Source organism: Hyperolius riggenbachi, chromosome 4 (genome assembly GCF_040937935.1).
Source record: "Hyperolius riggenbachi isolate aHypRig1 chromosome 4, aHypRig1.pri, whole genome shotgun sequence".
Classification (NCBI taxonomy): Eukaryota; Metazoa; Chordata; class Amphibia; order Anura; family Hyperoliidae; genus Hyperolius; species Hyperolius riggenbachi.
In genome coordinates this window covers 150572486-150585420 of record NC_090649.1, presented here as the reverse complement: position 1 = coordinate 150585420, position 12935 = coordinate 150572486, and the positions used below count along the sequence as shown (strand labels likewise).

The 12935-nt window shown below is 44.1% G+C and overlaps 1 protein-coding gene across 7 annotated transcripts in view; it reads left to right on the top strand.

Annotated features, from left to right (window-relative positions):
- U2SURP (U2 snRNP associated SURP domain containing) overlaps positions 1–12935 on the top strand; it is a 103341-nt gene that overhangs the window by 38189 nt on the left and 52217 nt on the right. For 5 of the 7 annotated variants that reach the window (XM_068280773.1, XM_068280771.1, XM_068280772.1 and 2 more), the window contains exons 5-8: positions 6571–6638; positions 8506–8600; positions 9146–9181; positions 9274–9356. In XM_068280773.1, coding sequence (XP_068136874.1) covers positions 6571–6638; positions 8506–8600; positions 9146–9181; positions 9274–9356 — 282 coding nt within the window. The remainder of the gene's footprint in view (positions 1–6570; positions 6639–8505; positions 8601–9145; positions 9182–9273; positions 9357–12935) is intronic. The other 2 variants (XM_068280774.1, XM_068280769.1) reach the window with 1 other exon arrangement.

The following is a 12935-nucleotide window of genomic DNA, read 5'->3' as shown; positions in this document are numbered from 1 at the left end:
GTTAATCTTATTGTTCTTCTAAATTCCACTTTACACTAGTGATTCCCAAACCTGTCCTAGTGTACACCAACTATTCACATTATGTAGCTATACTGACAATGACAGGTAGTTTGTCAGCGGCATCCATCTTTTTTTGTTCTCAACAAAACCTGCGCTATTGCTGGAACACGACAGAAATGGCCTGTTCACTTCATATTTCCCTTTCTGAAAGAAGAAGTTGGTATAAAGTAGAGGTGGGCACTGTTAAGGTCATATTAGTCATTCCTGTAGGGATTAAGGAGAATTCTAGGAAGGGAACACAAAATAAAATTGTTGAAATTGTACCAGCTTGTAATGATAAGAGTATGGGGACCTCCAACTTTATTCCAAGCTGTTTCCTGAGTCACACCCCTGGGACAAGCATGCAGCTGATGGACAGTTGCCTGGGCTGCATTCTTGTTCTGGGTTAGTGTCTCAAAGCATAAAATTCAGAAGTTCACTATTACAACAAGGTATGTAGCATTTTTAAAAGAAAAAATGGTAGCCTTCACACACTCCTACTGTAGGTTTGTTTTCATACAAAATTTAAGGGCAGTCTTTACTACCAAAAAATCTAACGTAGATGAGGAATGGTGTGTTTGAGCACATGGCAGATAGTTTCTCCCAAAAGATAAAAATTAAAAAATGAAAGCCTGTTCATTTCTCCTGCAAATAAAAGATGTAACAGATTTTAATGAGAAATTCTTTACCAAATTATGGTGCGTACACAAGCCATACTAAGCTCAGTCAAGGCAGCCCCTTCGGCAGAGAATGGAGTGTGTGGACAGTTGTTAACCAAGCTCGTATTGAAAATCTGGAATGGCAGATCTTAAAGTGACACTAAAGCGAAAAAAAAACTCATGATATAATGAATTGGTTGTGTAATATGGATATTTAACAGAACATTAGTAACAAAGAAAATGGTGTCATTCTTATTTTCATATGCGCACTGTGAAAATCACAGACCCATTTTGAAACGGGCTTGGGTCTACTAGTTCTCTAATAATTGCAGTTTCCACAATACACTCAGCATTTTAAATGATTTCACAAAGCAGGCTAGTGACTCTTTGACTCTGAACTTTTCTCTGCAGAAAAGCCATAAACAAAGAAACCGAGACAGTTCAGATAAGAGCTTCAAAAGACAGTGCTGTCCAAGACTTTATAAAGTTGCAGAGCTCATAGAAGCTCATTTGCATAGATAACTGAAGTTTCTTAACTCTTCCTGTACTGGAAACAATATGAGACTCATATCTGTGCTAATAATGTTTTATTTCTTAGCTGTACTACACATACAAATCATCATATCATAAATTTACTTTCACTTCATATTCCCTTTAACCAAGCTCGTTTTAAAGATCTGGAATGACAGATCTTAAAAGCGTACATGTGAAGATCTTTGAAGTAACTTACCTAAGTAGAAGGAAGCTTCTGGATAGTCTAGTGACTCCCCCCTCCCCATCCTCCTTGACCGCATCCATCCAGCGCTGCATACCTCCAAACTTCTCGACAAGAGCTTGCTGAATATGTTGTCGCTGCTGCACTTACGTCTGTGTACAGACCCGGCCACACTGAGCAGGCACAAGTACAGCCTGCACAGTAGCATGGAGCTGCTCATAAACGACTTTTATTTCTGAGCAACGACGATGGCTCGATTGATAATTTCCGACAGGTCCGATCACCGCGCGGATCGATTCCACGCTCAATACCCGTGGGCGGACAATGGCAAAAAAACATGAGAAGATAAGGAGCACCCGCAGGGACGAGCGGGAATCGATCCGGCCAGCCGCATGGAATGAGCGGTGACGCGCCGGGATCGAGACGCTGGCTCGATTCCAGCGCATAATCTAGCCGTGTATGCCCGGCATTAGACAGATAAGAGCACGACCTCAAAGAAGAAAGAGGGTCTTAGCAAGCGTGTGTGTGTATCGGAGGAGCCTCTGGATAACTATTTATTTATTTTTTTTAACCACACAGGTATTCTTTAACCACCCTGGCGTTCTATTAAGATCGCCAGGGCGGCTGCATGAGGGTTTTTTTTAAATAAAAAAAAAACTATTTCATGCAGCCAACTGAAAGTTGGCTGCATGAAAGCCCACTAGATGGCGCTCCGGAGGCGTTCTTCTGATCGCCTCCGGCGGCCAAAAGTAACACGGAAGGCCGCAATGAGCAGCCTTCCGTGTTTGGCTTCTCCTGTCGCCATGGCGACGAGCGGAGTGACGTCATGGACGTCAGCCGACGTCCTGACGTCAGCCGCCTCCGATCCAGCCCTTAGCGCTGGCCGGAACTATTTGTTCCGGCTGCGCAGGGCTCAGGCGGCTGGGGGGACCCTCTTTCGCCGCTGCTCGCGGCGGATCGCCGCAGAGCGGCGGCGATCGGGCAGCACACGCGGCTGGCAAAGTGCCGGCTGCGTGTGCTGCTCTTTATTTGACCAAAATCGGCCCAGCAGGGCCTGAGCGGCACCCTCTGGCGGTAATGGACGAGCTGAGCTCGTCCATACCGCTAAGGTGGTTAAAGGGAAGGTTCAAGCAAAATAAAAAAATGAGTTTCACTTACCTGGGGCTTCTCCCAGCCCCATTCAGCCACCCTGTGCCCTCGTAGTCACTCACTGCTGCTGCAGTCCCCCGCTGGCAGCTTGCCGACCTCGAAGGTCGGCGGGACGCATTGCGTACATTTTTACGCATTCCCACTAGTGCAGGAACATTAACACATACATTTTTACGTGTTACTGGTTCAATGCGTAAAAATGTACGCATTAAACCAGTAACGCGTAAAAATGTATGTGTTAATGTTTCTGCACTAGTGGGAATGCGTAAAAATGTACGCAATGCGTCCCGCCGACCTCCAAGGTCAGAAAGCTGCCAGCGGGGGACTGGAGCAGCAGTGAGTGACTACGAGGGCGCAGGGTGGCTGCATGGGGCTGGGAGAAGCCCCAGGTAAGTGAAACTCATTTTTTTTATTTTGCTTGAACCTTCCCTTTAAATGAGATCTAGTCCATTTTTACCCCTTCCACCGCAAGCTGTTTCATCATGCGCTGTGCTGTCATCCCTTCTCCTTTCCCTATAGAAACAGTGAGGTGTCTCTGTACAGCATTCAGCTCCCTAACCATCAGTGTCCCGATCTTTTTTGGGTGACAGCATTGTGTGTGTGTGTGTGCGTGCGTGCGTGCGTGCGTGCGTGCGTGCACCCTTACTCTGTCCCCGCGGGAACAAAAGAAAAAAGTTCTTGGTGGATGAACCATCTACTTAACCCTCTGGGGGATAATCCCGAGCTGAGCTCGGGGTAAGCCGCCACAGAGGATTTCTCAGGCCCTGGTGGGCCGATTTGCATAATTTTTTTTTTGTTGCACGCAGCTAGCACTTTGCTAGCTGCGTGTATATACCGATCGCCGCCGCTCTGCGCTGATTCGCCGCTACCCGCCGTGCCGCGCCGCTCCCCCCCCCCCCCCCCAAGACCCCGTGCGCAGCCTGGCCAATCAGTACCAGGCAGCGCTGAGGGGTGGATCGGGACTCCCTCTGACGTCACGACGTCGATGACGTCATCACGATCGTCGCCATGGCGACGGCGGAAGCCAAACAGGAAATCCCGTTCTGAACGCGATTTCCTGTTTGCTTTGATTGCCGGAGGCGATCAGAGGGGGTGGGGGGATGCCGCTGCACAGCGGCTATTATGTAGCGAGCCCTGGGCTCGCTACGTGATTTCAAAAATAAAAAAAATTAAAAAATAGTGCTGCGCCACCTCCTGGGCGATATAATTGTATCCCCCAGGAGGTTAAAGGGCAACTGAAGTGAGAGAGATATGGAGGCTTCCATATATTATCCTGCTGATCCTCTGCATACTTTTAGCCATAGACCTTGAACAAGCATGCAGCAGATTAGGTGTTTCTGACATTATTGTCAGATCCGACAAGATTAGCTGCATGCTTGTTTCTTGTTTTTTAGACACTATTGATGCCAAATAGATCAGCAGGACTGCCAGGCAACTGGTATTGTTTAAAAGGAAACCAATATGGCAGCCTCAGTATTCTTCTCACTTCAGTTGCCCTGTAAGAGTACTAAAGCTTGGAGGTTTTTTTTTCTTGGGAAGGTCAGTCAGGCATATTGAACAAAGTGAAGAACGCATTTATCCTTTTGGGGGAGTTGCTATATTTTAGGCAGTTTTGACAAGAAATCTTTGGTTTAGAGCTCCACAGGGAAATTCTATAAATAACTTAAATAGGTTTTCATCACATCTCCTGTTGCATTAGTTGAATGTGCTGGTACTTGGCAGCCTTGCAGAACAAGTGCACTGCTGCTTTCCTTGAATAGGAGTTTTTGTTGTCCGCCTACTCCCTCTCATTCTTTGTGTATTCTGGTGGAGTGTTAACAGCACATGAGGCTTTAAAAGGATCTGTCACAAAGCAAATACAGTACCTGTGTGATTAGTATGTCATGGAAGCAGCCATTCCAAACCCCTGCTGCATTACAGGCTAGGGATTCAGTAATTAGGTCTGATGTCCTGAAACTCGCATGCAGATATGCTGCAAATGAGAATCCTCAGGGATCTCGTATTTCTGTTTAATAAATTGATTAGTTACCCCATTATAGCCGGCCGATGCATTACTTTACTAAATCAGTTGTAATGGAATCATGCTTCTTTGAAGGACAACTGTAGAGAGATGAATATGGAGTCTGCCATATTTATTTCCTTTTAAACAATACCAGTTGCATGGCAGCCCTGCTGATCGTTCATGCATAAGTAGTGTCTGACTCACCTGAAACGTGAGCTGCATGCTTGTTCTCAGTCTATGACTAAAAGTTTTAGAGGCAGAGGATCAGCAGGACAGGCAGGGAATTTGCTTTATATTCAAGAGAATAAATATAGCAGCTCCCATATTCCTCTTACTTCAGTTGTCCTTTAAAGGGAACTTAAAGTGACAGGTGCCTAGTTTAACTTACATGGGGCTTTTTCCAGCCCCTTGTAGTCATTCTGGTCCCTCACAGAATGACTACAAAACGCTCCCAGGTACGGGAGTGTTATCAGTGTGGCCTGGGGGGATGTATGCAGCTTTTGAAGGAATCAGAGAGGTAAGACATTTACTCTGATCATTTGATACATTCAACAACGGTGTGTGTGTGTGTGTGTGTGTGTGTGTGTGTGTGTGTGTGTATGTATATATATATATGTATATATATATATATATATATATATATATATATATATATATATATATATATATATATATATATATATATATATATATATATATATATATATATATATATATATATATATATATACACACACACACAAACACGTGCGTAACAATAGGGGCTGCAGCCCCTGCGTGCGCGGTGGGGAGGGGGGGGCGCGCTTAGCGCTGTTTTTGGGAGCAGAAGGGGTCGCAGCATGAGGAGAGAGCATGGGCAAACATCGGTGGGCAGGGGGTACACTTCCTTCCACCCTCCCTCACCTCGAGCTCTGCGCGCGCCCCTCCTGCAATTATCAGTGGCAGTGGGGAGGCAGGCAGGAACACACACCTCCATGTGTTCCATGTGCCGGAGGTTCCGCTCTCTAAGTGTCTGACGCTACTTCCTCTTTCAACATCCACATTTTTGCAGGGGGCCCGGTGATTTCTAGTTACGCCCCTGCACGCACACACGTTTCCCAGTGTATTATATTAATTTTTGCACCAAAAGATGTGCTAGGGAGTATTTTCAGGGGATGTCTTATTTCTATGAACACACAAGTTCCTGCGCTGTGTCCTCCTGCCTTCCTCACTGTTCCACCTCTTCCTCTGCTGGATCCACCTCTTGTCTGCCCATGTGTCCCCCTTGTATCTTTAGTGTCCTCCTAGTGTCACACTCTGTACCTGTGTCCTCTATCACCTGTTCTCCCTTTTCCCCATATCCTCCTGGTGTCTCCCGTGTCATCAGATGTCCATCTGCATCCTCCTGTTACCCCCAGCTCCATGACGTGCTGTACTCTGATGACCCCCTGCATCCTCTTCTTTCCCCCAGCTCCATGCTATGGTTTCTCTAATCTTCAGCCTATGGGGAGGATCATGAGTAGCTGCGAGTGCAGTGATTGGCCCAATGACAGAGCCATAGTCCTGCCTCTGAGATCATAGGCTCCAGTAGAAACACAAGTTGCCATATTTTTTCCCTTACTGCTGCTAGGGCTTACTTTCAGGGTAGGGCTTATATTTAAAGCATGCTCTAAATACCTGCTAGGGCTTGATTTCAGGGTAGGGCTTATATTTGAAACATGCTCTAAATACCTGCTAGGGCTTAATTTCAGGGTAGGGCTTGTATTTGAAGCATGGTCTAAATACCTGCTAAGGCTTACTTTCAGGGGATGTCTTAATTTCAGGGAAAGTGTTTATATTTACATACATACATATATATACACACATGAATGTCTAAATGATGCAGGAAAAACTTTACCACTTTTTGCTGCTATTTATCCTGTTTCATCTCCCAAATCATGTTCTCTTTTCTGTAGGATTTAAAGTCATATTTTTTCTTTTTCTCTTTATACTATAAATTCACACTTTTATCTATGTTGGCTCTCTAGGTTTTAAAGAAAGGGGAGAAGGAAAAGAAGAAAAGTAATTTGGAGCTTTTCAAAGAAGAACTCAAGCAGTAAGTGGTGTGAATTATTTTTTTTTGTCTCACAACAGAGAAGAATTAAAATCATTTTATAAAACTTTGTTTAAAATACAACACGTTAGCTGGCATGTTTAAACACAAAATTCTATCTGTGCAGTTTATAAATATGGAATAGAAGCCCTATATCTTCACCAGAGAATAGTGTCCCTATGTTTTTGAATGATTTTGACTATTCAGTTCTGTGGGGGGCACAAGAGGAGTCCAAGCCCCACATACTAAGAGGGGCTAGTCTTTGGTGAGCTATGGAAATGTTTTCCAGCTGTCATTTATCATTGAGGTCACTTAATATTTCAAGGCAGCAATTGGGGAACAGCAATGTAATCTCCATGCTTTAATAGGTTGGAGTTTTATTACACATTGCTGCAATGTCATGGAGTTGTCCTTGCTGTGGCCCAGCATGACTCGCCGTGTACAGGAAGTGAGCGGTGATGTCACTTCCTGTATTCTCATCAGAGAAACGCCGCTATTGATCTACAGCTGTGTCCTTGCTCCCGGTCAGCCCAGCAAGCCACAGCAACCTTATGGAGAGGGATCTGTTTACATTGTAAGGGCAGGTTAGTGAGCGGGAAGGAGCGGCATTGGGGCACAAGCTGGGCCGGCCACAGAGACTGGTTATTGAAACAGCTGATCTGTCAGCTGATCTGTGGAGGAAAAGTCACTGCTCAGCTCCATCAAAGAGGATATCAGCGGCGTTGTGTACGAAGATCCACAACGCAGACCTTGTGGGAGCTACTGGGGCCTCTTTCCTATGGACATTTGAGTTAACCTGGGGCACTTGCGCAACTTGCCCTCAACTAATGCACGCCAATACAAGCAACCTGCAGATGAAATCCGGCCCTGATCAGAGGGGTAATCTTACCTCTCTTTAAAGTGAACCTCCGGACTAAAAATCGACTCAGCAGCGCTGAAAAGGCTTGGTGTTTCTTTAGCAGTTTCACAGCTTTGTTTCTCTTATACAAGCCTCATGTTTAGCTGCACAGAAGAAAACTGCCCGGGCTGTTTTCCCCTGATGCTGTGCAAAGCATGATGGGATTTCTGATGTTGTTGTTCTCGTTCTGCTGTTTTGGTGCAATTTTTTTTTTTTACATTTTGAATTTGACATTTGAAGCCTAGCGTGTGCAGCTGGGAGGGGTTATCAGGACACAGGACAGTTGGAACTGTGTCTCCTGCTCCTTGTCACCTCCTTTCAACCAAAAAGATGGCTGCCCCCAAGACAAAGATGGCAGCCCCCATGAATCACAAACATTTGCCTGTTCTTTTAAAACAGGGTTGGTAAGAGATTATATTACCTATCTATTCTAATTAACATAACTAATGTAACTTAATGACAGTATGTTTGTTTAGGCTGAAGTTCCCCTTTTAAGAATTTGGACCAGTTTATTAGAAAAAGGTATTTTATTTGAGCACATAAAATAGACAACGCGTTTCGCAGGTGCTTGTCCACTTCCTCGGGTCAGTGTAAAAACAGGGGCCGTTGCTCATATGCAATTCACTTTTTCTCCTGAGTTTTCTCCTTGGTGATATTTTTAAAATTGTCAATAAAATGCCTTTCAAGCCAACAGAGAGCAAGAAAATACTCAAAACAATTCTGATAGTACCTTTTCACCTACTTTTTGGTACTTTTTTAGTTAAAAACGTCTGGAAAGTTGTTGTTGTTTGTTTTAAATCAAAGATGAAAAATTATCTCCTAAGAGAAAACTCTGTAGTCATAGATGCTGCAAACATTGGTCTGATAATAAGCATTGGTCTGATAATAATGAGAACCTAGAATTCCCAAGCCTAGTGTTACAAATGCCTGTATTATTCACTGCTATCTGGTCATGATGTAAACATCTTTCAGGATTCAAGAGGAGAGAGATGAGAGACATAAAACAAAAGGCAGACTGAGCAGATTTGAGCCTCCACAAGTAGATGCTGATGGACAGCGACGTCCAGGTAAGAGACGTTTTTGTAGTAGTTTTTCTTGTCATACAATATTTTTCAGGGTTATGGAGTCAGACCAATTTTTGGTAACCTGGAATCTGTGGTTACATAAACTGAGGAGTCGGATGACTTTACAGCCCTGGTATTTTTAAGGCCTGCTGACCTGTACGTATTTACAGCATCTGCAGCTCATTTTTGTAAGGTGTGTAATGTCATTTACTGGTTATATAAGTAAGTTTGTTTGCATTTTTTTACTCAAATTCGACCAGTGCGTTGAACTGCTGCAAGTTTTTACATGCAGGAAATCCCTGAACAATTGTCAGTCGGATAAATTTGTACATTTTTGTAAATGTTTCTGTTTTTTATCAGCCATGAAATACTGGAAATTGATAAGCGCTTTAATTACTTGTGCTTCATTGTGTGTCTCCTTTTTAGATTGTAGCTTTTTGTAAAATGCATTCCCATGATCATCTAATACATGCTGGATTAGTTTATAGCGGCAGTACAGAATGTTATTTCTTAATATTTAACACAGTTTTTGATTTTCTTTATTACAGCAGATCCACAAGCAAGAAGAAACAGAGCTTCTGGTGGTATTCAGTTTAACTTATTAAATACTTTAACATATTTGTTGTTGATTCTTTCGTCATAATAACCATTGTTTTTGTTTTCGTCTTGCATCTAGCTCTTGATGACTATGCTCCTGGGTCACATGATGTGGGTGATCCAACTACAACTAATCTGTATCTTGGAAATATCAACCCTCAGGTACTTAAGTAGGCTGAAAATGAATCTTATGCTTCTCATGAGATTTTCTTATTCATACAACCTCATTTTTCTTCTCATGCTGTCTCTAAACATAAATCTAAATCTCGCCCTCTCCTTTTGGTCCTTTTACCTCTTCCTCCTACTTGCTGAAGGGAACATTTCACTTAAACCTGGCCCCTCTCTGCCACCTTACTCTGCTTTACTCCCCTATACTAATCACATGACATCCTCTGGAATGCCCGCTCACTCTGTACCAAATTCACTTTTATCCATGATTTTTTCACTTCCAATGCCTTCATCTTTTTTGGGGTCACAGATATGATCAAGCACTTTAGATTTTCTCCTAGAGCACAGTCAAAGGGAAGCCAAGGCAAGAGACATATGGAGGGTGACGTAGTTGTCTCCTTTTAAACAATGCACTTTGCCTGGCTGTCCTCTAATACTTTTTAGCCATAGACCCTGAACAAGCATGCAGATGAGGTGTTTCTGACAAAAATTCTGTCAAGATCAGCCACATGCTTGTTTCAGGTATGTGATTCAGACATTACTGACCATAAAGATCAGTAGGACTGCCAGGCAACTGGTATTGTGTAAAAGGAAATAAATATGGCAGCCTCCATATATTGCTCACCTTGGGTTCCTTTGAAGCATTTGTATTTGCCATTTTTTTATCTATGCACACCATTTGATTGGTTTAAGATCACATTAGCAAGTGAGGTCAATCAGTCACTTGGGTAATGCTAGGTACCACTTGCTGTACCATATGTCAAGACCACATTAGATGGAATGTTGATCTTGACTGCCTATACTGCTGCTGCTAACTCAATGCAGTATTAAACTATAGGAACAATGGGGGACGTTTATCGAGTGTCTGAGACAAAATATTAGTAGGTTTTTAGAAATCTGTCCAGAACTGTCTGACATCTTAAGAAATCTCTAGATAGTGCAGATTCCTTCTTAAAAGTAGGAGGCGTTTCTCAGACAGTGCAGTGTGTGAGGGAAATTGCTGTTGCTGTGGTAACCAGTACATCTGCTATATTGATACAGAAAAGAGAAATTATAATAGCATAAATATATTATTTATAGTAGATTATTTTAGGTTAACTGACAAGATGTAATATAAATAAATATATAACATAAATGTATTAGAACTGAAACAGTGGATCAATGTCCAGCACTGGAAGTGTTAATCACAGAACAGCTTCACAGGATATGAAAAAAGTTCAAAAACCCGTAATTGCAAAAGTATAAATCCATTTATTGCTAAATATTCTATAAAAGATAACGCAGTGTGAACCCCAGAGTGCAAAACCCCCCCATATAAAAAGACCCAGGATTCAAGCCCCAACGCCACCCACAAGCAATACCCCTGACATGGGAGAGAAACCACCACAGGTAGACCTCCCTGTCTTCAACCCTCAGAGCTCTTATGGGACAGGCCTGCCCAAGAAAAAGTTCTTGATGTTGTCAGCAAAGCAACATGCTGTGTGGCATCTAGCTGGAGAAGTACATATTATGGCATGTAGCACAATTCCTGCATGCAGACTAGAGAAGCAAAACGCTATCATTCAATTCACTGATACTGATGAAATTTCTCAGTCTCTCCAATGATGATGGCACAAATATTCATCCAGCACGATTGCTATGCACTGCTTAAGCGGCAGGTAACAGTTCATAATTCAAATATATGGACATGATGCAATTGTAATCCACAATGGAGTTATACTGTTGCTTACCAGCTCCTTCCTGGGTGTGCTGTGGGAGTGCTGCAGCAAAGGATCCGGGCTAGGTGGCTGAGTCACCATACAGAAAGTGAGTCCAGATAGCAGATAGAAATTCCTCCTACGGTGGCTCTGCACAACCACAAAGGATTGACGTTTCAGCTGTGAGCCAGCTTTCCTCAGAATCAAAAGGCTTTTGATTCTGAGGAAAGCTGGCTCACAGCTGAAACGTCAATCCTTTGTGGTTGTGCAGAGCCACCGTAGGAGGAGAGTGAGTGATGTCACTAGGAAGTTCATGCTGACTACAGCGTTCGATTGAACTGTGTGAAGAGGGGAGAGGCTCTGGCGTGTCCCCTGGTTATCTCCACATTTACTTTTCCCTGTGACAGGGAGACGTCCCTGACAGGGTAGAAAACCAGTTGCTATCTGTACTCACTTTCTGTATGGTGACTCAGCCACCTAGCCCGGATCCTTTGCTGCAGCACTCCCACAGCACACCCAGGAAGGAGCTGGTAAGCAACAGTATAACTCCATTGTGGATTACAATTGCATCATGTCCATATATTTGAATTATGAACTGTTACCTGCCGCTTAAGCAGTGCATAGCAATCGTGCTGGATGAATATTTGTGCCATCATCATTGGAGAGACTGAGAAATTTCATCAGTATCAGTGAATTGAATGATAGCGTTTTGCTTCTCTAGTCTGCATGCAGGAATTGTGCTACATGCCATAATATGAACTTCTCCAGCTAGATGCCACACAGCATGTTGCTTTGCTGACAACATCAAGAACTTTTTCTTGGGCAGGCCTGTCCCATAAGAGCTCTGAGGGTTGAAGACAGGGAGGTCTACCTGTGGTGGTTTCTCTCCCATGTCAGGGGTATTGCTTGTGGGTGGCGTTGGGGCTTGAATCCTGGGTCTTTTTATATGGGGGGGTTTTGCACTCTGGGGTTCACACTGCGTTATCTTTTATAGAATATTTAGCAATAAATGGATTTATACTTTTGCAATTACGGGTTTTTGAACTTTTTTCATTAGTGTCATAGTGTGCTTAGCACACAATTGTATGTGAATTTTTGATAGCTTTACAGGATACCTGGCAACAGGGGGAGGAGTGCTTCACAAATCATGTCTAGTCACCTGCATTGCACAAGCTGTGTAGAATTGCTAATAAGCATGTCTTAATCTGCAGCAGTTTAGGGATGGATTTGCACTTTTCTTAACTGTAGTGCAGCTCTAGAAATTCATGCTAAACTGCCACTATTAACCACCCTGGCGTTCTATTAAGATCACCAGGGCGGCTGCATGAGGTTTTTTTGTAAATTAAAAAAAAACTATTTCATGCAGCCAACTGAAAGTTGGCTGCATGAAAGCCCACTAGATGGCGCTCCGGAGGCGTTCTTCCGATCGCCTCCGGCGGCCAAAATTAACACGGAAGGCCGCAATGAGCAGCCTTCCGTGTTTGGCTTCTCCTGTCGCCATGGCGACGAGCGGAGTGACGTCATGGACGTCAGCCGACGTCCTGACGTCCGCCGCCTCCGATCCAGCCCTCAGCGCTGGCCGGAACTATTTGTTCCGGCTGCGCAGGGCTCAGGCGGCTGGGGGGACCCTCTTTCGCCGCTGCTCGCGGCGGATCGCCGCAGAGCGGCGGCGATCGGGCAGCACACGCGGCTGGCAAAGTGCCGGCTGCGTGTGCTGCTCTTTATTTCGTCAAAATCGGCCCAGCGGGGCCTGACCGGCAGCCATCGGCGGTGATGGACGAGCTGAGCTCGTCCATACCGCTAAGATGGTTAAGTAGAATTTAGGAATGTTCTTATTATCATGCAAAACTGTTCCCCCAGCTGATTAGAACTGTTT